The following is a 24,964-nucleotide window of genomic DNA, read 5'->3' on the forward strand; positions in this document are numbered from 1 at the left end:
CTTTGTACATAAAGTCTTGAAAGTTAGGAACATCTGGTACAAATAAATCATCTATAAAACGCCTAACTTGACTAAGCTTATGTAAAATGATAGGGCAGGTATTGATAGAAATAAGACGTTGCATAAACTCAAATTCATAATTGAAAAGATAAAAGTTTGCTAAAAAGACGGCACAATTAGTGCCCATGGGGATTCCTATAACTTGTTGAAACAAAGAATCACCTATTGTGATGTAAAGATTATCTAAAAGAAAATCTATCCAAGAGCAAACATCTTCTACACTTACTACCTTTGTGTATCTTTTCTTTTTAGAACCTATGTCATGATCTTTATTTTTTAGCCACAAAAAATCAAAGCATAAGGCTGTTTTCTCAACTTTTAGCACTTTGCATCTATCTTTGTCAAATCTCAGCTTGAAAACTTCAGCCACTAGCTTTTTAATTCTAAACTTCAGGTCTTCCAGCTCAATCTTTGTGTAAAGCGTCGTAAAATCATAGGTTTGAAGGAGAATAGGAGACTCTTTTTCCTGAATGCTTCGAGAGGAATTAAAAAATTTTACAATAGGAATCACTCCTACAGAGTTATTTAAAATCCAGCTTGAGTTCGAGGGGACATCTGCCTCTTTTAATAAGTTTCTCCAAAGTTCATGGACACTAGGCAACATGGCTTTGAAGCAGTAGCTTAGCCATTTAGAGACATTCGTCAAAGTAGTCTCACAAGCAGCTGCAATAAATCTTGGCTTTTTTGGAGTTTTGTGAAACTTCCAAGCAGCACAAAGAAAAGGTATGCTTGGATTGCAAACAAACCCAGAAGACTTGCAAAAACTCTGATGTTTTGAGATCAAATCCTTCTGAGAAACTAAGGCAGGGGCATAAGTTTTGGCAGACGAGTTCACTTCTCTCAAAAGACATTCTAAGTAAAACTTTTTGCAAATAAAAACAAAGTTATTGGAACATTTGTCCACATAAGAAATGACAAAATTCCTATGGAATTTTTGAAGAAGAGTTTCATCTTCTTTAGAAAGATGGTTGTTTTTCTTTGAGCAAATAACCGAAGGGACTTCTTCTAGTTTCAAAGCAACTTTCTTCAAAATCTTCCCTTTCCATTCTGATAAGATATTTTTAACTCCTAAACATTCTTCTAATTGCAAAACAAACTTTGAGATTCCCTTATCGATAGCTTTTAAAAGGCAAGACTCTTTAAAAGAGTACAATCGAAATTTTGTGCCTTTCATGAAAAGATCTCTTAGGTTACTAGAAGGCAAAATTGAGGTATCAGTTGTGACTACATGTCCTAAATCAGCATCAATAAAGCTTTGGAATCTCTTACTTTTACAACAACAAGGTTCTTTAAGGATAGAAGATTTTGAATGCTCTGAAAGCCTTTTACCTATCTCTCCATAGTTGAAAGCCTTTTGTCCTAAAGTTTTTACATACTTCCAAGCTACTACTGGATGCTTCCAAATTCTTCTCACAAAATGAGGGAGAGAATCCATTACTTCAGGAGACTTCAAAATGGAGTTTAAGCCTATCTTGTCAAGTGAGGGAGAAGTAAAAATACAAATCAAGAGTTCCTTATTTAGATAGACTTCTTTGCTTTGAAATGAAGCTTTTACTTTTAAGAAGCGATCCAACGAAGTTTTAAGTTGTATATAATGGAGCTTATTTAGATTCAAATCCTCAAAAGAGAAGTTTTCCAAGGTGTATTGAAGTTTAAAAAGAACTTTGACATTATATTTTTCAAAAACTTTTATTGAAAAAAGACCCAGTGACATTAATCTATCTAGGTAGAGTAGTCTTCTTTTATAGTCTCGAGAAGCAAAAACTCTTGGAACTGAGGAAGTTAAAGGAACTAAAGGAGGAGGAAATGGAGGAAGAGGAAGTGAGGGAGGCAACTCACGAACTACATGTGAGATTGCAGGAGAGCTAGGACGAAATATATGTCTAATGAACAAATCCGCCACTTGCGGGGCACTAACAGACTCTCTAGTCGAAATAAAGTGAGCCATCTTGGTTAGACGATCAACCACCACAAGGATAGAATCATACCCTTCTTGTGTCGTAGGCAGCCCTACAATAAAGTCCGTGGAAATACTCTCCCACTTACTTAGTAGTATCTCCAAGGGCTGTAAAAGTCCGGGTGGCTTCACCCGCTCGGCCTTGCTTACCTAACATGAGAAACACCGTGTCACATATTCATGAATATGCTTTTTCATCTTTGGCCAAAAGAAATCTCGCTTCACGAGATCATATGTCTTCTCGACCCCTGGATGTCCCGCACACAGGCTACCATGGCACTGTCGAATGACTCTCTGCCTGAGATCATTCTGACTAGGTACTACAACCTTGCCATTTCTAACTAGCATACCATCCCTTATGGTATATCTTGCATAAGTTTCGCCTTTTTTGGATGCCAGGTCATCCTTTTCATTTTCCCCGGGTTTTAACACATGAGCCTTAGGCCATAAGCTCTGGACAAACTCGTCCACCTTTTGAGTTTCTCTAATCTCAGTCATTAGAGCACTCTCTAATACCGTAAAACTCAGGTTGTGCATAATGCGAGACAACGCATCATCAACCTTATTGTCTTTTCCTCTTCGGTACCGAATCGTTAAATTAAACTCCTGCATGAGCTCTACCCACCTAGCTTGGCGGCCCCTCAAGTCAGGCTGTTTACAAAAATGTTTCAGAGTATCATGATCCACATCCACATAAAACTCTATACCATACAAGTAATGCCTCCATGTTTTCAAAGCATGGATAACAGCATACAACTCCAATTCATGAGTTGGCCAATTCCTTTGAGAGGGAGAAAGCTTCTTGCTTTCAAAGGCTATTGGCCTTCCCTCTTGAAGGAGAACTGCTCCTACCGCAATGCCACTTGCATCGGTTTCCAGGAACAACGGTTTCTGGGGATCAACTATTTTTAACACCGGACCTAAGACCACAGCTTGTTTTATGGTGTTAAAACTTTCTTGTTGATTCTATCCCCAAATAAAAGGTACTTTATCTGAGGTCAGATCAGTCAATGGCGATACTATTCCGGAATATCCTTTGATATGCCTTCTATAAAACTGGACAAATCCCAAGAACGATCGCAACACGCGATCAGACTCTGAGGGATTGGCCAAGTTAGTATCGCAGCCACTTTCTTCGGATCCATTTCTACCCCCTCTGGAGTAATTATGAACCCTAAATATTCAAGCCTAACCATACACAGTATAGTTTTCTTTTTATTTACATAAAGACTGTCTTTCCTGAAAGTACTAAACACTACTCTTAAGTGTTCACGATGCTCAGTAATACTTTTACTGAATATCAGGATATCGTCAATAAAATGTACTATGAACTTTTCGATATACGGACGTAGTAAATCGTTCATAAGCATGACGAAGGTCGCTGGAGCATTGGTAAGTCCGAAGGGCATTACCAAAAATTCATAATGACCAAACCTGCTTCTGAAAGCGGTTTTATGCACATCCTCGGCTCTAGTCTGGATTTGATGGTAGCCACACTTAAGATCAATCTTACTGAAAATCACGGCTCCATGTAATGCATCTAACAAATCATCAATTCGAGCCATCGGATACCTGTGCTTAACAGTGATATTATTCAATGCTCTGTAATCTATACAAAGGCGAAACGTATCATCCTTTTTCTTCTTTAATATCACTGGCGAAGCAAAAGGTGAGAAACTTGGTTGAATCTGCCCCAACTTGAGGTATTCTTCCAGTTGTCTACGCACCTCCGCCTCTTCAGTAAAACTCATTCTATAGGGAGGTTGTCACGGGGGCGTGAAATTCTAAGTACTTTAATGTACTACAAGACCGTGACAACTTTGGTTTTAAAAGTCCAAGCGTGGGCTTAATAATGTGTAATTAAACGCGGCATGGTACCTAGCACATAAGCGTAATTAATCCCTAGGCCCAAAGGCATTCCAAGGAATTAAAAGAGTGGTTGTTGGGAAATGATGATGTGGCATTTTTAATGGGCCCCCTAGAGGGCCATGTACCTTCAGTGGCCCCCCTAGAGTTCCAGGTGGCTCTAGTGCCTTCAACATGCTCCTTTGCCATTCCTGGACCTTCCTGGGCCTTCTAAACTTCACATGTGTGGTTTTCTCTCTCATCTTCTCCCTTTGTTGAGTTTTTGGACTGGTTTTTCAGCCTCCTTCAGCTGAATTCCGTTTTTCTTCATAACTCCTCACCCGTTTGGATTCCTCGACTACCGTTTGGCCCGATGGCTTCCCCTCTGCCTCCCCTTCGTAGTGATATGCTTTTCCCTCCGTGCGTTTGGTAGAACGGGCAGAGCTGAACACTTCTTTTGCTGGTCGAATTTGCAAAAGTGGCTTTTTCTGAACTTTTTTTCTTCTACCGCCTCCTGGGCCTCTCCTCTTGCAAAGCTACAGCTTTCTGTTGAATTTCGAGTGGTCCGACGCGCTGGTTGACTGGTTTTTCTCAGTTTTGGAGGACTTTCCGGCGATGAAACTTCTCCAAAACCTTCGCAATGCATTCCTCTCTGAAGCACGCTTCTTTTGAGCCCAAGAACTCCCACTTCTTCGCGACAGAAGTGCTTCTTTTCGCATTTTTCAGCGGAATTCTTGCTGGTCGGCTCTTGTAAATGCTCTTTCTTCATGCCTTTGCACTCCTCTTTGGCTGAGAATGCAATTGGGCATTGGCTACTATGTCCTCTTGGCGATTGAGGACTTGGTTCGAGTCTTCAGGGCTTGGTGAGTTGTGATTTTGCTACTGCAATTTCTTTTTGCCATAAGCTATTGGTTGGCCTCGTGTGCCGCCTCTTTCTTGGCTCACAGGTGCCCAGGCAGTGCTACATGAGTCATTCTTTGGTTGGGTACTTTGCTGATTTTATTTTGGAGCTTTGAAAAGCTTTGTGAATGCCATCTGGAAACCACTCAAAGAGAGTGCAGCTGGGGTGCAGTGTGATTGCATCTAGACAACCAATGGAATTGCACTCGGAAAAGAGAATGCCTTTGAGTTGAGCCTATGGGTTAAGTGCACTTATGTGATGGTGTTCTATGCTTAAAAGCCTTGCGAAGGCTTAGTGAATTAGGGCTGCGTGCTCAGTTGCAGGGAAGGTCTCCCATATGCAACTTGTAATCATTTCACTGTGAAATATAAAGAAATACCGAAAGGGGCGCCACGGTGTTTGGGGCCAATCGGGTGCACTTGTCTATGTCTGTTGAGCAAGGGCATTCTAGCCTCCATCCCTTTTTCAGTGGTTTTGTTTGTGAACAAATGGGTAAATGCCAAATGGTGATCATGCAATGGTTAATGGTTGTGATATATGCTTTGTGAGCTGTAAATAAGTGCTGAAGTGATTAAAGGTTTAGTTCCACTGCCCTCTGAGTGATTAGAGGCCGGTTTCAGAGGTCTATTTGCAGATTCTGCCCCCGGGATCAGTTCAATCTTATGTTGAACTTTCCGCTCTGGAGGTAACCCATAAGGTAGTTCATCCCTAAAACATTCAGAGAACTCCTCTGTTATAAGATTAGCCAGCTTGGCCATCTCATCACTTTGCGTAACATCAGTGCTAGCCGAAGAATCATCAACCGGCTCTACCGATGCTGTGCAAAGGAATAAAAACTCTACTTGAGCTTTTCGGATTTCCATCACGAAAACCAACGGTCCCTGAGATATATCTTTTTCACCTCGCAAGACATAAAGCACATCATTCATCTTGAATTGATATACGTGCTTTTTCCAATCAATGGCTGGATTCTTCCTAGAATGCCACGCCAGACCCAGGGCTATATCCGCATGAGCAAGCTTGGTCATTTCAAAATCAAGCTTCTCAGCATAGTCCTGAATCCGAAGCTCTAACTGGGTAACCCTTTGGTCCCATACTTCAGTTGAACTTCCATCTGCCATCTTGACTGTATACGCATAGTGAGATGGACTTGTCTTTAATTTGAGCCTCTTCACGAGCTTGGAGTTAATCACATTGTGAGTTGACGCCGAGTCAAACAAACACAATGACATCATGATTGGCCACTTGCCCTTTCATTTTAATTAACTCCGTATCATTAAAGGCTGTATACCCCGTTGCTGCGGGCTTAGATAGGATGTTATCAGATGCACTCATCACTAGCTTAGCAACAGATACACATAACAAACAAGGTACTAACCTCTAAGAAGATCCCGCTAGCTGAATCTGCATCTCTTCCGCTCTGGGACTTCCCTCCATCTCCACGTCGCACTCTGAGATCACCATCTCAGCCATCCGACGATCTTTGTTACGTGGACAATCCTTCCACTGATGAGGCTGAAGGCAACCAAAACATAAGCTTTCTCTCCTCGCTTTTTCCCTTTGTTCTGGGTTCAAGGGAGACTTAGACCAAGCCCGGGCTGCCATTGGGGTTACTTTCCTTTTCACTCCAATGGTGGTACTTGGTTTAGGAGTTTCAGCTGGTTTCGCCTGCTTGGCTTGACCACTCGGCTAAGAACCACTCCCTCTACTAGTCCATTTCTTCTTAAACCCAGATTTCTTCGGATACCCATACTGGGTTCCGACCTGTGCAAACCCACTTGGCTTGCTGCCCTTGGCATCCTCATAGTTCAGGGCTATAGCTATTGCATCATCTAACGTGTTCGCATTCTTAGCCCGAACTTTCATTTTTATTCGATCATTCAATCCAAATATGAAATCTTTCATTTGGATTGATTGAGGCAGGGGTTCGTCAACCTTCATTACACTCTCTCAAAACTTATCAGTGTATTCTGCCACTGATAAATTCCTCTGACGAAGGTTTCTGTATTGATCCCAAGCTTGGGACGCTTCGTCAGGAGGTAAGAAGTGTTTCCTGAACTCTCTTTTAAACCCCTCCCAGGTAGTGGATGCTATACCATCTTTTTGTCGTTTAATCCACCACCGATCCGCTGCCTCACTAAACATGTGGGTGGCCTCACGGATCTTCCTGATGTCATTTCTGATTTCACAAATGGCGAACGCCTCGTCCCATTTGTGTAACCAGGTCTCAATGACATCAGAGCTACGATCGTTCATCCGATGGCAATATTTGGCACTTCAGCCTTCCTAGGCTTGACCGTATGGACACTAGACTCCGATTCCATTGGAGCCTTTCCCTTCTCCTCTCGAGAAGGTTTGGCAGACATACTATGTATCGCTCTCCTAAGTTCGGACTGCCCTGCATTGGCCCGTAATTGCTGCGCTAACAACTGTTGCAAGGCATCCTCCAGCAATGCAATCTTGCCAGAGAAAGTGTGAGCTACTGGGCGCGACACCTGCTGGGTCGGCCGGACTCCTGATTCACCAGGGTCCCTCCTGGAAGCTCCTTCTTCAACTTCCATTCAGTTCAATGGGTGTTTTATTCTGCTTTGTTTTGTTTTGTTTTGGTTTGGGGGGTTTTTTTTTTTTTTTAACACCACTAGAACGCTGTATTTACTAGCTGACACAATTCAGTGTACTAACAGTCTGACACAATTCCCTATACTAGGGAATTCCTGCAATCCCACATTCACACTGATCAAGCATTTAACACAGGCATATATCTCAGATGGCGCTTTTCCCTATACTAGGGAAATTCCTGCAAACTGACTCTGACTGAAGCACACAGGCATATGCACAGGCATAATCTGTCCCTGCTACAACATTAAAGACTCATGCAGGCTGATCATTCACGAGATCCTGTCTATGAAAGCAGAGCACCACCCGACTAAATCAAGGAGAAAAAAAACAACATGAAACTAATGGAGGTCGAAGAGAGCTCCCTGGTCATCCACGAACAACCACGCTCCCTTGTGGTTCCATGCAACTCCAATCAACAATCTGTCGTACTCCTACGACCAGTCTGCAGTCACAGTTGATGCACAGGCTGCGGGCCACCAACTTGTTCTGCGTCGCCGTTCAATCCAATTTGTCCGTCGAGTTATTCGAGCCAATTGGTCTCCCCCTCACGAACTTCTGCTATCCGTTCCAGCACCTCCCCTTGGGCTTTCTATTGATCTGCGTCAGCCACAAAGTACCAATGTCGAAGGGCCTTACAGGAACCTTCCGCTCCAGCAACAGCTCCAACGCCTGCGTGTCCCGCTCCTACGCTCTACGACCAGCTTGCGTAGGCCAACGCCAATCGATTTGACGCTCACGTCCGTCGACGATCCAGCTCTATCCTTTCAGCTACGCTCCAGGCCTGTTATCGATCACGTGAATGATCGAATTCCTTGTCTTGCGGGAGTGCCATCAATCACGGGCATCGTCAACAGCTTCCTTGCGGCCAGCCTGTCGCCTCGCCACCTATCTAAGCCTACAAGCTGTCTGCGTAGCCTTGGAGGGCTCTGACTGGAAGTCCGCCAAGGAAGCAGGTCGACATCTACTTCGGACTAGTCAGCCACGTGACACCTCGAAGGTCTTCATTCCGTCTCAAAGGAATCGCAAGTCTTTCAATTCGACGCCGTTTGTGTAGGCCAGCGTCAATCAAACCCCATGAACAGTCCCGTTCTTCTACACGTCACATATCCCGCGCCTAGCCTGGGCTTTGATCTTTCGTCCATCCCTTGATCTCTTCCATGGGCTCTGATACCAATTGTCACAATTAACTATCTAATCTCTCCTTGTTATCACGGGAGCAGCACCATGAATCACCTCCCAGCCAAATCTTGCTAAGACTCACGAGCAGACAGAGATATTCATTCAAAATCATACGTGAATAATTTCCTTCTCTTCTCTCTCTAGCCTCAACAAGCCCCAATTCCCTAGATAGATCTAGATGCCACATGTCATCCATATAGGGCCTTCCTAATGCAACATTTCACCCCTCTCTTGGGATGCATTAAATTCTTTGCCCCTAGGCACAACCTTTGCATTAGGCCCTTGGCCTTAGATCTACCTAGTCTGGTGCTATCAGCCCTCACCTAGGACCTTGACATTAATTCCCTCCCAATCATTTACATGAAGCGCAAACAAATATATTACAAAGATAGATCTTTTAAGGGAAATGTCGACTGATTCTTCCGAGGTCATGCTACCTCGGCTAGAGCGTAACAGCATCCATGCCACTACGTGAGGCAAGCCCTCAGCTGGATTCAAATGCCTTTTCATCCCAATATGTTTCACAGATCTGCCATGCTGTGTCCCTACACCAGTTAGCTATTAATTGATTGCCGACTATGGGTATGACTGATGGCTTAGTATGCTATCCATCCTACCCAACAGAAGGCTGAGTTGGCCTACAAATCAGTTTGTCAGCCTGTAGGCTGGGCGCAGTTTCATGGGCCTTGTCAAGACTTTTGAAAGCCTTGCACAGCCTTGTGGGAAACTTGCATGTTAAAGCACGACACGCAGCAGACTATTGACGTGTATTTAGCCACCTGGAACCATCATTGGTTTAAGTGTTTCTAAAGACTGTACACCTAAAATTGACACTCAAATGAAGTACTCTTTCACATTCAAGACACACATAATAAACGATTACCATCAAGAACTGTCAAATCTCCAACACGCTTCTACTCAAAGAACAAGAAACTCACCATCACAAGCAAGGATGCATTACAGCCAAAATATTTCTCCAGATCTTCAGCCGATCCAGCTGGCTTTTTTAATTCTGTGAGCCACAGGAAAAAATGAGCATAATAACTATCATATGACCAAGGAAATTATAAAGCTGTAGTCTTTAAAGTTATCCCTGCATGCAAACATTTTGATGGTGCTGTTTGGAATTGAAAATAAACAAGGAGGCAGAAGAAGGGATAGACCAACCAGGCAACTCACAACTAAGCTTTGACCCAACAGGAAAATTACCTTCGACAAGGTGTCAAGATTGGAAGGCTTGTCATTGATAAGCACTTTATCTCACACAAGACTCAAACTTATGCCTATTTCAAGCGATGCAACTCCACAATTAGTAATGATTTCAAGACCCCTCCATATGTCAAAGGTGTTAGAATTGAAGGGACTGCTGAACGGGAACTGTATGCAGCGAAATAATCTCAAACTCTCACTGATCTCTCGCACAAGATAGGTGTACATACACTGAAACCACACTCAGAAAATACAGCTTAGTTGTAGCATGGAAGTGATCATGGTAGAGTGGCATAATCCCTATTTTGCTTTTTTCATAGGTTCTTTTGCTACTCATGGCTGGCAGATACACCACGGCATAGATCCGAATAGATATTTGGTTTTTTGCTTCAACTTGCTTGACTAGACTTTCCTTGATGATTGTTTGATTGTGCCTGATGAGTGGTCACTGCCTTAATTGATGCATTAAGTGCAATGTTTTCCTTAAAGTTTTTCATACTACAGGATACAAGTTTGCTTATAGGCTGTTGTATTGCGACAATCAAAAGTCTGTAGAGAGCTACTCATTACTGCAAGCAGTTCGCCCTTTTAGTTTGCACTGACAAGGTCAGTTCGCACTGATAGTAGGCAGCAGTTGGTAGTTTTCTAGGAAGAGAAGGCAGCAGAAGAGCTGGTCAGCTACGAGTGACCAGGATTCGTTGAGTTTCCTCGGCTTAATAGGCAGGGAACACTTACATTCAGCTAAATGCTAATTTTAGGCTGCATGGCCACAGTTGGACTCCACATGCAAATTTGCTCATGTCAAACCTATACACTCAGGCTGGCATGTGGGGCAATGCACAGAAAGTAGAGCAGCTGAGAACATGCACAAATGGGTGGCTAAAAGTAATCCCTAGCTTCTTGGAAAATTATCTTGAACTGACAATAAGAAAAGCTAGATATACCTAGATGAATCCAGGAACATTCCCAAACTCATCCTCTAAAAACACAACATAGTGCAGTTTCAATCTCACGATAGTCACTCATAGGATTGAAAACCATAAACTCCATGCATAGCAGGGACTAGCTACTATGACATCCCCACTGACGTCATCAGCGCCCAAAAATAGAAAAGCCAGAGTCTAAAATAAATCGCCATTTAGGGACCACAGCTTTAGAGTTAAAATTGTGCACCTTTTGTGCTAAAGCTTTGGTTGGAAGCTTGCTCCAAACAGCCCATGCAATTCATGAACTACAGCTGTGTCTGACATTACAGATTCAGCAGCATAGGCAAGTGCATTAGCTTCAATGGTTGGCTATTTTTCATATGCATCGAGATGATACAGCCCTCTAGAAATTGTCCTAATAAGCACAAGGCAATTATCATGCTGATTGTCATAAACACAATGATAACCAGCAAAGACAACTCTGAAGCCATTTGGTAGAAATGGCTGAGATGGGAACCAGACATTTCTAAGAATATACTTGTTTAGGTGTATAAAGCCAAATTTTTGAATGGACCTTAATCCAGGCCCCAAAGTTGGAATGCTTCCCAAGGTTTGCTTGGTTGGAGAGGCATGTGATAATGTGGCAACAAGCGACCCATTCTTTGGCATACGTCACATTCTAGGCAACGAGCATCAGCATCCCTGAACAAGGTGCCACAATCCTGCCTGTGGTACTTTTCAAGCTGTGAGTTCTCCACTAAAATGTCCTACGAGCCCAATGTGTGCCTCAGCACGGTCTCTCGTTCATGAGGAAGGACCCAATGACACAAGACCCCGTTCGCTCCTTGGCGATGGAGTTGACCCAATGTGCTCCTTGGTGATGGAGTTGACCCAATGACGCAGGGCCCGATTCGCTCATTGGCAATAGAGATGACTATTTTGTTAATCAAATACAATAGAGCTTGGTGATCAACATAGAAAATGGAAGGATTCCAAGCAAATAGTTTCGAAATTTTGGAACACTATAAACACATCCCCAAAGCTTCCCACTCAGTGGGGCTATAATTGCACTTGGGTGGTGTCTAGCTGACTAGCATAGTAAACCGGGTAATGCAGTCTACCATTTGGTTGTGCCAAAATAGATGCATATGGAAATGATGCCAATGGCATATCCTGAAGCATCAACATGTACATGGCAGGTTACATCCCAGCTTAAAATTGGCATGTCAGTTGCTCATTAAGAGCATGAAAAGCTGCTGATAACTCCTTGTTCCACTGAAACTTTAGTACACTCGTAAAGAGGCCTTGCAATCTTGGCAAAGTCCTTTACAAACCTCCTGTAGAAACTAATAAACCCAATGAATGGTACAAGTTGTGTTGAATTCTCGGGCTCTCGCATCTGCTCGATTGCTCATATATCTTGTTTGGCTCGATTCTAATGCCTTACCTAAATAACCAAGCAATATACCAATCCTAACACAAAAGACACACTCAAGTCAGATTCAAAGAGATCCCTACCTGCCTGCATTTAGCAAAGACTTTCTTGAGGCAAACAAGATGTATAGAAATTGCAGAGTAAACACAAAAATCATCCAAATAGATAGCAATGAACTTGGTCAAATACTCTGAAGGTCTCAGCATGAATCTCTCGACAGTAGATGGCGCATTCCACATAGCAAATGGCATAAGTTTGTAGGCCAACACACCCCATTCAATGATGAATGCAGTCTTCTACTAGTCCTCGAGTGCCAGTGAGATTTGATTATACCCATTTATGTATATACCTAGATGAATCCAGGAACATTCCCAAACTCATCCTCTAAAAACACAACATAGTGCAGTTTCAATCTCACGATAGTCACTCATAAGATTGAAAACCATAAACTCCATCACGCATAGCAGGGACTAGCTACTATGACATCCCCACTGACGTCATCAGTGCCCAACAGTGGGTGTAGACCATAGTATAAAAATATGCTCTCACACATACAAATCCACACACCCACACATACTTGAGCATCCATTTATAGAAAGTCATCGTACTGAGTTTCTGTCAGCACCCATTTATGAATTAGTCATGAACGAGTACATCTCGTGTCATCCTACTTGGTCCAAGATGCCTTCAGTGAACGGAATCAAAAATGGATCTGGTATTATTTGAGCATTGAGCTTCCAATAATCAACACATACTCAGAGCTTCTCACTCCTCTTGGGCATGGGCACCACACAATTGGAAATAGGCAACCGCTCCAATGGGTTGAGTAGATGAAACTTACTCAAATTAATTGATCGAGCTCAGCTTTGATTTGCTTGGTATAATTTGGATTCATCCTATACCATTGATGGCGTACTAGCTTGGCATCAGGTATCAATTGAATCCCATGTTGCATATCTTGGGTGGTGCTCTAAAGATCAGTCTAGATTGCACCTTTGAGTGTCAAATGCTTGCTTGGACTCAAGATATCATGGCTCCCATCTCACATACTACTCGCAGTCGAAATCATGTCGTGATTCGAAGCTTTGACCCCAGTATAATCCTGCGCAGTCGTGCTCGTGGCTCGGCCTGTAGCGGGAGATAGACTATTCTCACTCTCTCCTACTCAATACTAACTGCAACTGCAAAAGATGATGCACTAGATCCCTGAAGAGGTTGAGGCCACCCTGCAGGTCTGCTGCAGGGAGGCCTGCGCTATGCTGCTCTGAAGGCTTGAAGGCCTGAGGAGTGGATGAAGAATGAGGGCCAAAGGCTGTCCTTTTATAGGCTGTTCGGTCAGCCTTGGTCAGCTGGTCAACGCTGATCGTTGACTAGGTTGGTCAACAAAGCCAATGTTGACCAAAAATTTAACGTATTGTCTTTTGACCAAGAAGTCAACTATGTGTTTTTTGACTTGCGATGACGTGGCATTGACTACATGTTGATTGTGTGTAGATTGTTGATTGCGTAGGGATGTCTGCATGGATGTATGGACGCATGCATGGCCGTTGACCTCGCTCCCTATGCTAACACTAGCTAGCATGGCCACGGCCTTGTGGATGCCCGTGACATCTCAATCTGCTGAAACTCGAACTAGGGTATCAAAGGGGCTTCCCATCATGTTGACGGAGGTGATTGTTTGTGGTATACCTGGATGATAAATCCTGATCTGAATGCCTGGTTCATGAATTCGAAAATGGTTGCTAAACTCATGAATCCTGATCTACAGGTACTGAATGCCTGGATTTGGTGCTTACTTCTGAATCCTGATACATATATTTGTTGTGGATTAATATTCTAGGATGAGGCTCCTTATGGTTTTCCTCGGTGCATATAGGTGATAGGGACAGAGGAAGGCTAGGTTTGAGAGAGGCATCCTAGTCTTGTTGCAACTGTGTTGCCTACTGTAATCTTGTTGTAGGACTTTGTCTTAATGGTGCCGCTCTTGAACCCCTTGAATGATTGATATCCAAGATCGAGGTGGAACACCCTTACTCTAGTAGATGAACTTGGAGATTTTGACATCCAAGCCTTGGTGCTGATAATCTAGTCGCACTTCAAACTGGTGCCACCATTGTGCTCCCAAGATGACGTCCGCTGCTTGAGTAGGTGCGATCCTGAGTGGCCGACTGTGTACCCACCTGAGATCTTCAGAGTGGCTAAAGCTACTTGCATGTTGCTCTCTATTTGCCGCCCTAGAAATGCACCATTCAAGGTCATTGGTTCCATTGGCGTAAGAGGCAACTGAGCCTTCTGAGCTACTTTGGTGGAGATGATGTCCTCATAACTGCCCAAGTCTGCCAGGATAAGGCCCCTTTGACCACCGACCTGTCCATAAAACTAAAACATGTTCAAAAACTGACAAGGCTCCCCCTTCTGCTGAGCTTCAAGCTCTTGGATGACTACTGAGGTTGTCCCTATAGTCTGTTGTTAATCAAGCTCCTCAATGACTACTGAGGTTGACGAAGTTGTTGCTCAACCACTTGACACGGCTCCTCATGTTAGAAGCTTCTGGTAATGTGGGCAATCTTTCTTATTATGGCTCGGCACATGACAATGAAAGCATCGGTTCTCCTTGACATAGAGTGCTCGTGTCGTTGAATCCAAGTACCCACCATAGCCGTTGCTGCCCTTCGCCATCTAGCTCTTCTTCTGTTGCCCATTCCCACCATCACCTCGCGAGGAATCTTGGGACTTCTTACTGTTGACCTGCTTGGATCCTTGGCCCTTGTGCATGAGCTCAAAGTTCTGAGCAAGCTCGTATTCACACTCCTAATCCTATGGCCTAAAACTTCTGACATACCACTGGATGTCTGTACGCAACCCATGGAGAAATTTGCTCAGCTTCTGACTATCCTCCAACTGCAACTGTATAAACACCTGAGTGAACTTATTGACATAGTGATTCACCGTCTCAGTGTCTCCCTATCATAGCTCGTAGAACTGATTCTGGAGCTTGTCCAGGTACTGCGGTGGCAAAAACGTGATCGAAGATCTTAGTAAGCTTTTAGCTCCTCTACCCAGTAGGACACCCGATGGTGCAAGAGATGCTAGAGAGCATGCAAATGTGGCTTGTATGAGCACTCTCTATGATGTAGATGGGCCAACCTCATTTGAAGAAATGACTGTAGTTAAATCACACGCTAGTATTACCACATCGTCACAGTGCCACATCATCAATGCCATGTCAACATGCCTCCTAGGCACAATGCTCCTCAAGTACATTATTGTATTCAGCAAAGTGCCACATTTACACAGTGCTCTACGAGCACATTTCTTTATGCCGCACATGAACACAGTGCCACATGTGCACATTGTCCACAAGCACACCCCTTACATAGCTGCACATGAACACACATGCCACTCACGTTTCTAGCAAATCTGCCACATGGCAAGAACCCCATAGGCACTAAGTGGGAGGATGGGAACTCAAAGGTGAGCAAGGAGATCATGAAAGGGGGCTGAATGAGAATACAAGGGGTAGGGGCAATGATACAGGACTGCGAGGGGGAGCGAGACGTCTAGAAGGTGGCTGAGGTGAGACGCAAGTAGGTGAGGCTATACTGGAGCTGCCTGTTTTGAAAATTGCCATATGTATTGAGTTAGATGCCCTGAAAGAGAACAGCCCTGAAGATGTTGGCAGTTGGCCAACTAGAATGGCAGCGCCAGCATCAATCTCAGCCTCGACTTGTCCCTCCAATCCGAGCCCTACCATACCTCCTTGTGCCCCCCTATAGTATTATATCTTCCTGATGGCTTTTCCCCTTAGCCCTTCCGATTGCCCGCCCAAACCGTTGGATTCCTAACAATGTTCTGCCATGTTGGATGCATGAGATCTTGGCCAACAAACCCTTTTATGCTCAATTTTCAAGGTTCAAAGAAAATCCACTGACACTGTTCAGTTGCATGCGATCTCTGTTGGAAATACAACAATAATGTCCCACTACTACTAATTCACCTTGCGTCTAAGTTCTGGTAAATCTTACTTGCATGAATCTGGAATAAAAGAATTTCATATTGATGCACTCATTTAAGCTTCATAGTTGTTTACACCCATTTAAAATGGAAACACGTTTGAGAACTACCGTGGCGTATTACAGGAATACCAAGCATGTCCTCAACAACTTTTGCCTCCATCCCATCAGGATCATATTGATACAGCCCTGTGCTGTCCACCAGGCAATCGAATTGTGAGCCTCAATATATGAGAATTACAATCACGTAACAGTTGAAAGTCATTGAGAAACTTGCCTGCAATAAATACAAAAAAACAGACAAAAACATACTCAGAGAAAAATACTAACAATCACACAACATGATACAGCAGGATAGAAATTCAGTAACATATAATTATGAGTCAGTATTCTTCCAAAAGGCATACCTGCGGAATTGCTCAGTATCGCCACACGTCCACTAAAAGTCGACTTGCATTCTTCTAAAGAGCTTGTAAGGGTGGGCCACAACGCTTGCGCGTAAGGAGCCGTGAGAGTGTTATCCTTATCGAACACAACCCCTTGAAATCCGCTGTCTTTTAAAGCCTTCCAATCGATCCATCGGATGTCGGGAACAGTGACATGAGGAAGAGCGGTTTCACGTTCTTTAAAGATAGCTTTGAGGGTGAAGACAATGCCCGCAAGGTTAAATCCCTGGCGAAGCTTAGACATCATTGATTTCGGGATCTGTTGTTCACTGGGAGGGTAAGGAAGGTCTGGCGAAGTGGGAACGGAGCATCCACGGGAATGCGATGTATCGTCGAGGAGCCATGTATCTGAGAAGGGAGGGAGGGGAAGTTCGGAGGTGGGGGGGTGGGAAGGGTCGGGGTGAGCGGAAAGGGGGGAAAGGCCGAAGCGAGCGAAGGGAGAGGAGGAAAAGAAAGGGGAAGAGGGGAAGGAAGAGGGAAGGGAAGAGGAGAAAAGGGGGAAGGAAGCAATGGAGGAGAGATGGAGGCAAGAGGAGGGAGGAGAGCAGAGAGTGGGCAAAAGGAGTAGATTGAGATTGTGTAGATGAAGATGATGAACAGGCATAGCTCGAGCCCAATAAGCTCACACCTTCACTTCCCAGTTTCATTTCATTTCATACAATTTTATAGAGGCTTTTGCCTATTTTGTTGCCTTCCTTTGTGTCCTTCCAAAATGAAACAATTTTATAGAGGCTTTTGCCTATTTTGTTGCCTTCCTTTGCGTCCTTCCAACAACTTTTAGTCCGCTATTTTGTTTTTGTGTGTTCCTTCCGTGATGGAATTTTAGTTGGCTTATCTTTCGTTGTGTTCCTTGTCAAAGGATGAAAATTTGGGTGTTTACGAGCACTCCTGTTGCACATGCATCCTTTACGGCCCCTTGTGTAGATACTAGGATGAAACTGTGGCCGCTCCCCACCTGCCTCCAGGTGCAACCTCTTCACCCTTTCCACCAATGGAAAGCTTCTACAAAGGATCTTTCCTTCCAGCAATCCAATGTTCGACTGGAATCCCACATTTTATAGACCCTTGGGTAGCATTTGACTACTAGGGAGCCCAACTGAGCCAGCACTCAATCTCCATGGGGCCTCTCCAATCGACTACTAGTGGCATTGGGTGAGTGCCACTAGCTAATGACATGGGGAGGCGCTCTAACTCAATCGTGCATATTCTAACCACACTCCCCACTTAATGTCACCTTCATTATTACTATGAACAATGGTGGGCATGTCGGGGGACCCCTAAGGATTTTGAGTAGATCCCTCAACTACTCTTCATTTCTAGTTAATCAAGAAAGCTTGAAAGGTTCCACACCTACTATTTCATCATTCTAAGAACCTTACACTTGCACCAAGGTTCTCATGCGTCAAACCTTGGAAGTTAATCCTCCATAAACGCACATCCTCCACACATTCTATGTCTTTCCAAGACTCGCTTTTGTCTCATAGACCAATGCCTTATTGGTACATTCGATACGAGTCAAAGTAAAAGAAAAATCACAAAAACAAGAGAAACAAGCAACTACTAGACCATGTCTTCACTATTGCAAAACCTTTGCAAGCCCTCTAACACACCCCTACCACTTTAATGGCATCGAGTTGTGCACATTCATGTGCTCCAATGGAAGATATTGTTTTTCCTTTGTGAAGGGCATAGCTGTGAATTTGAGCCTCATTTTGAATGCTACTTTTTGTTCATTTTTCTCAGAATAGAGCAAAACGTTTGCATTGGCTATGTGGATCTACGTTTCTTTATTGATGAAGGTGGATCTATGATCGAACCCACTAAAATTGGTCTTGGATCAACTACAAACTAGGAATTCAACCCAAATCCTATAGGACAAAAGGAACGAATAGAATCGTGGACATGAGATGCGACACATGGTTCATGAGACACCCGATCACCATGCAATGGGTCTACAATGTCAAGCTTCGGCAATGCTTTTATTCTTGAGTTAGTGATGGCCAAAGAATGGCACTTGTTGACAATTGTAGCCCAACCAATACACAAATAAGGGCATTGCCCTCATGATATCCTTAGTTTTTCCATTGATAACATAGAAGTTGTCATTGCTACAACTTGTAATATATGGTGACTTAGACTATGACATCATGAACATTGGCTTTCTCATCATGAGATCTTACCATGATCATGTCTTTTAATTTCCCAATGCTCCCTCGCTATTGAGAACATGTATCAAAGGATAGGGTTGATTAGCTTCTTATAACATTAATCTGCTTCCTTAAATTAAAGCACCTATTTGTTCCAAATCCCATAGTGGCAAATGCAAATATGGGCGAAGAGGCAGAACACTTCCTTCTCCGTGTAATTATAAGCCAATGGAATGGGCCCTTTCTTGGGAGTCATGATTGAGAATGTCATGGATAATAAGTTTGTGGAGAGTGTCTTGGTCAGCAAGATTATCATACAAGGAGACAACAATTTACCTTGGTGTTGACATTGCCAAAGAATGTTGTTTTAAACCATCTCCTCTTTGGCCTTAGCTTGATCGTTGAGACCATAAATATCAACACCATTCAGACACTAGCAACCATGCTAGTGCACAATCATGTCATTTGAAATTTATGGCTTCCTCCGATCAAAGTCGATAAGCACTTAAAATGGTGTCACGCAAATTGGAGACACTTAAGATGAATATCAAGTAATTCATGAAATTTTTAAATAATGACAATGCTGGCCTTATCAAACAAAATCATAATGGAGAAGAAAGAAATTGTACAAACAAATTACCTCTTGGAATACTTAATGGTTCCTTTGTGTTATAGGACACACCCAAAATTTGATGTGACACCACGAAGACACCACCAGGATACATAGAGCCATACATGAATCAGGAGCAAAGATAAATTGTCTAAGGGTTGAAAATTTCCGAGTTAGAATGGACTGTTCAAGCAACATTGATGAAATTAGTCAAAGTACAAGCAAAAAGAATGAGTAATAGTCATGATCCACATTAAAAAGATAATGCCATCTTGAATGAAACAATTTCTTGAAGTTCTGATCCAAATGGATGATCACATACCTATACTACTAAGCTTTGACACCAACATGAAGATAGATTCAGGAACCACTAGTTGCCTCTCCACAAAGCACATCAAGATAGATTTAGGAACCACTAGGTGCTTCTTCCATAGATTGAAAATGAAGGTTTAGTCTTGAAGGCTGCTATCTTATTAATCTTTGACACCCCCATTCTTAGTACCAACATGCAACTACTCATGAGATACGATGCATGTAACCAAGCTGAACCCAACCCCAACCTCACCCCTTTGGCATGAATCTAGTAGAATAAGGGATAAAGGGGGAGGGGTGGAGTTTCAATTAAAGAATAATGGAGGGTCGATGGCATTAAAGAGGGAGCTACCTGAGATGGGAGAGGGGGGCAGGGACCACTTATGAAGGTGGCATTAAAGAAAAAGGGAAGTGCCAAAGGGGGACGGGGAGGAGGAACCATTTATAATATTATAGTTATCTTTAGAGCTATTATTATACTCTATAGCTTAGTGGTAGAGCGTCTGTATAATCCAAGATTATGGGTTAGACTCCCTTCTTGAAAAGATTAAAAGATTAACCTATGCATAAAATAAATTAACCCATGGATAAACATAGGTTAATTAGCCTCATGGGCCAAAACATATACAAGACAAATAGGAATAAAGTTGAGCTGAGCGAGTATGTCCCCATAACATTGACAAATGTTAAAAATATGCACCATTAAAAGTGCACAACTGAGGATAACTTCATCAACTATTTTCCTTGCACTTTGAGTAAGACAACTTAAAGGCACTTTAATCGATTTCCAATCAAGTATCTGTGAGATTGGGAAACAAATGAAGGAGGCTTTCCTCATGCATTTATGGCAAGAGATAAATGAGTAGGATGTCAGGACCAAGCTGTAGAGCATAAAGTAAAGGAAAAATGAGTCCATCCAAGACTTCATATTGTAAATAAGAAACTTGGTGAATTAGCTCAATAGTCTTTCCAATGAAAAAAACAATATGTAGCTAGCTATTAAGCACACATTCATGGAAATTCTAAACCCAACAAAGACTTATGATGAGCTACTCAACGAAGAAATCATCGTAGACAAACGTAGAATGTTATGCTTGCGAAAGAAGGATCTATAGGTGCTAGGCATCTGTGGTGGTAAGCAAACTTGGAACCAATGAAAAGTGGTGTACTAAATGTTGTTGAGGTGGACACAAAATTGGAGTCGCACCAAGTATTACAAAATTTATGTCAAAATTTTGCACTATAGTTCTAAGTGTTGGTATTGAAATAAAAGAACCATGCCAATCATATGTTACAAGAGCAAGGCCAAGGCAAAGTTCAAAACCTAGCCCCAAGACCATGCTAATTGAGATCAAGAACCCCAATGAGACTTTTCCAAGACCGTGGAAAGGATAAATTGAAGTTCTTCCTTTGCAAGGAGGAAGGGCACATGAAGAGCAAGTGTAAGCTATGGCATGAGTATGTCAAGTTTTTTTGCAAAACAATTGTGAAAGGCACAAGCTTTATTTTGATGCAGAGTGTCATGTCGTGTTGATTGAGATTGTAGATGATACCTGAACACAAGTCAATGTAGTTACTTGCTTGCAAGGGACAATTTGCAAGCAATAGAGGGTACAACCCCAAGTAAAGGATGTCAATTGGAAAGGAAAGTCAAGATAGTGGTACAAATTGCTAGGAACTTGAAGGGCATAGCTCTAGCCGTTGAGATGTTTCATGAGATACCTAAAAGTAGTGCTAGGAACTGCAAAAACACCCAATCGAGGATATAGCCTAATTTTGTTACCTAGCAAGCCATTGACCAAACTCGACCCCATCGTGAAGTACTTGTACTAGTTTGCAATAGTTGTCAAATGATGAGCCAAACCAAGATGACCGCACCAAGAACAAAGCCCAGCTTAGAATGCCTATACTAGTACCAAGCAAGCAACTAAGACGAGATCTCCAGCTTGATGCCATCATTAAGAGGGCTATAATCATTGTAGGCCACGATGACCATGCCAAGAGCAACCCAATAATGCAAGACACGATTCTAGATTCGAGCAAGCTAGATAGATACGAGTCCCTAACTCAGGCCCATAAAGAATGCCATATAAGTCAGACACGCTAAGCTCAAATGACATTACAAAACCAAGTGTGGCTCAACAATCCCAACTCAAGGCTAAGGCAAGGCAAAGAAAAACTTCCACCTCAAGTGAGTAAAAATGACTAGAAGGACTAAGCCCAGATGATGAATCAATCAAGTTGAACCAAGCAAAGACAAAGCCACCCATGCATAAGAAAGGTTTTGAGCATTGGTGCTTAATATTGGCATTGAGAACCTATTCCAATTGGCCCCTTTTTGCATAGATTTCTTCATATATTAGTCTACAAGAACAGCCACACCAACTATAAGTACAGTTGACAGTTTAGCCACCATTCCAATTATTGAGACACCGATGATGGACGAGGCAAAGCTTATCATCATAGTGAAGATCAAAAAGCACAATATACAAGGGGTGGCTATAGATGGTGGGTTTGTAGAATAACATATCCACATATCTCATGAAGAAGCTAACGATGAAGAACTTCAACCCAGTTTACAAGGGGTGACTATAGATGGTGAGTTTGGAGAATAACATGTCCACATACCTCATGAAGAAGCTAATAATGAAGAACCTCAAGCCATCCCCTTTCTGAGTACAAATAGCACATTAGCCAATAGTCGATTCCTAGGGCATGTGTGAGAGCAAGCCAATGGATCCTGAAGGCATGCTCTCACACAAAAAAAAACACAATAGAACGGATGCAATACATAACCAATCTGCTGGTGGTCGAGATTGCCATGGAGGACAATATGTATCACATGTTGCTCATAAGGCCATGTCTCAAGAGTGCCAAGGCACTCCATGACTAGGGGATGGAAATGATGACAAGTAAAAACCACTTGACCCTGTCAAGTTTGCAGTGGCTATCGACCCTAGAGGCTGGTCAATGAGTAGTCTCAAGATGGAAAATCGTTGAATGTGCATGAAAATCATCCTAGCAGTGATCATTTTGATTCTCAATGTCATTTGATCAAGGCCACACATTGAGTGGATGATCGAGTTAAGGACCCTCTCCTCAAAACAAAGCTTGGAAATTTGAGAAGGTGAAAAGATCACATAGCCATAAGTGTCGAGTGGTAGCTATTGCTCTTTGATAGTCAACTTAGTCCCAGGTGGTGCAATTAAAGACTCGACTTGAAAGAGCCACTCAAATTATATTGGATTGAACAAGAGCACTGAGAACATGCCAAGGACATTTGTGCCTAAAATGATTCTAGCCAATTTTGGGTGCAATAACAATTGGGTAATGTCCTCCTTATCAACCATTTTGATATAGCTCCATGGGTGTGTAATGGGCCAAACCCACTATAAGCTTAGCACCCATCTTTGCATCCAACTAAAACTTGTGGAACAACAAGTGTGTCAACCACTTGCCCTCGTTCCATCTTACTAGACCCATTCCTCAATTCAAAAGTTGCAGAGTCATAAGAGGATGCCAATACTAGTCTTAGTAGTACTAATGTCAGCATTCCTAAGAGGATGTTGGTACTAGTGTTAGTAGTCAATCCAACACAAGACTACAAGCATTAGACCAAGTAGTCAATCCAAACATGAGACTACAAGCATAAGACCAAGGAGCAAGCTAACCAAAAGAGAAGCAAGTGGAGCAAGTTGCATAGTCATCGATTCCAATGCCAATCCCATAAGTAGGACACTTGGAAACCTCATCAAGCAACACCATCACTTATGTGAAGATCCCTACATGCCACACAAGCAAGCTGGTGGATCATTACCACCTTCATCATGTAAGACTACCTTAGCAAATGGAGTAGCAAGCAAAGGTAGCTCCCCCAACCATTACAAGTCTCCCCTAACGATGTCCCTAATTTATTTTATTTTGTAGAAAAGGGCTTGTCATGGGATCAAATGTAGGAAATATGGGAAGACCTCACTAGTGAAGCCAAGCAAGTAGCAAAAGCATTGCCCACATCTCTCAATATCGGGTGCCCCCATAGGCTACCCACTTCAATGAGATTGGAGCCAAGTAACATCAGGCAAAGCTTAAGCATTGGGTAAACAAGTTGGCGATATGACTTCATAACTTATAGAACTTGCTTGATGCATACAAGGCTCAACAATAAAAGTTTTGAGCCAACATGTTACATGCAAGGCTCAAAGGTGAACACTCCAAAAGCCGAGGCCATCCACTACTACAACAAGTGCAAGGTGCAAAATAAAAAGATATGCCACCTCAAGTCCGAGTCAATAACAAGATTGACAAACATAGACCTAACAACAATGATCAAGGAGTAGGATGCCTAGCTCACACAGTCGCAAACTAAGGGGGAGCTAAATACAGGTTGAATAGAACAAGTGGCTTGCAAAATGGAAACCTCTGTGACTCCTGGTTTTGCTAAGAACCCAAGGACTTTGACAAAGCTATAGTTTGACAAGGACTGCCCTCTAGCACCAATAAGGTGATCACCCCATCTATCAAGCCACCACCTAGTGGTTGTAACTAGCATCCATGGGCACCATAAACGAAGCCTCATTAGCCTTAGTAGCATTGGCAACATACAACTCCCGATAGTTCCTTGTTCCCTCCTTAGATAACAAGAGAGCAAGTAAGAGAGGAAGTTCCTATAGCTTCTAGATGGTAGCTTCTAGATCACCCATATCTAGTTACTCGGGCCTAACTCAGGTTGTCCAGTTAACTTGACACCAATAGCAAAGAATATTGAATTGGAAACAAAGTTGATGAGGGGCACACTATCCCATATTATAAAGAACTAGAAAGGATGTGTGCTTCCTCTTCCCATACGTCACATGTGGATTTTTTTTGGGTTTTACAACTTTCTTATTTTATACTTTTGTATTTTTCCTCACTTTATTAATTATTAAATTTTATTAAATTGGGTTTTTTTATAAAGCAATACTTCCTATTTGTGAATTGGATATGTAGAGTTCCCTTTTTACAAACCTTCAAACTTAGATCCTCTAAATTGATGATTTTATCTAGCCAACCCTCTCTTTTTTTATGCATGTCCTTGATGGTGAGTGAGCATTATAGAATTGAAAGAAATGACCATGGTGAATGCAAAATCGACAAATGATAACACGAACATTCATGTGATCATAGCGCATCTCATTATATCTTAAAGGTTGCATTAAGGATCAATTTCACTTTATCAAAAAGAGAGCAATTTCTTATTCATGTATTTGTTAGGCTTCAACTTTCAACAAAACATTAATCTTAGTCCATCATGAATAATACAAGCACT

General features: G+C 42.6%; 1 protein-coding gene across 1 annotated transcript in view; it reads right to left on the reverse strand.

Annotated features, from left to right (window-relative positions):
- The window catches only part of LOC147905613 (haloacid dehalogenase (HAD) superfamily protein), a 34,691-nt gene extending 17,448 nt beyond the window's left edge, over positions 1-17,243 (reverse strand). The window contains exons 1-3 of the mRNA XM_087380940.1: positions 16,552-17,243; positions 16,256-16,333; positions 9,500-9,573 (exon numbers count right to left, since the gene is read on the reverse strand). Coding sequence (XP_087237066.1) covers positions 9,500-9,573; positions 16,256-16,333; positions 16,552-17,194 — 795 coding nt within the window. The 5' untranslated portion in view covers positions 17,195-17,243. The remainder of the gene's footprint in view (positions 1-9,499; positions 9,574-16,255; positions 16,334-16,551) is intronic.
- Between the last annotated feature and the right edge of the window lie 7,721 nt (positions 17,244-24,964).

This window comes from Dipteris shenzhenensis, chromosome 1, assembly GCF_047967505.1.
Source record: "Dipteris shenzhenensis isolate YYH24624 ecotype China chromosome 1, Dip_SZ_1.0, whole genome shotgun sequence".
Lineage (NCBI taxonomy): Eukaryota > Viridiplantae > Streptophyta > Polypodiopsida > Gleicheniales > Dipteridaceae > Dipteris > Dipteris shenzhenensis.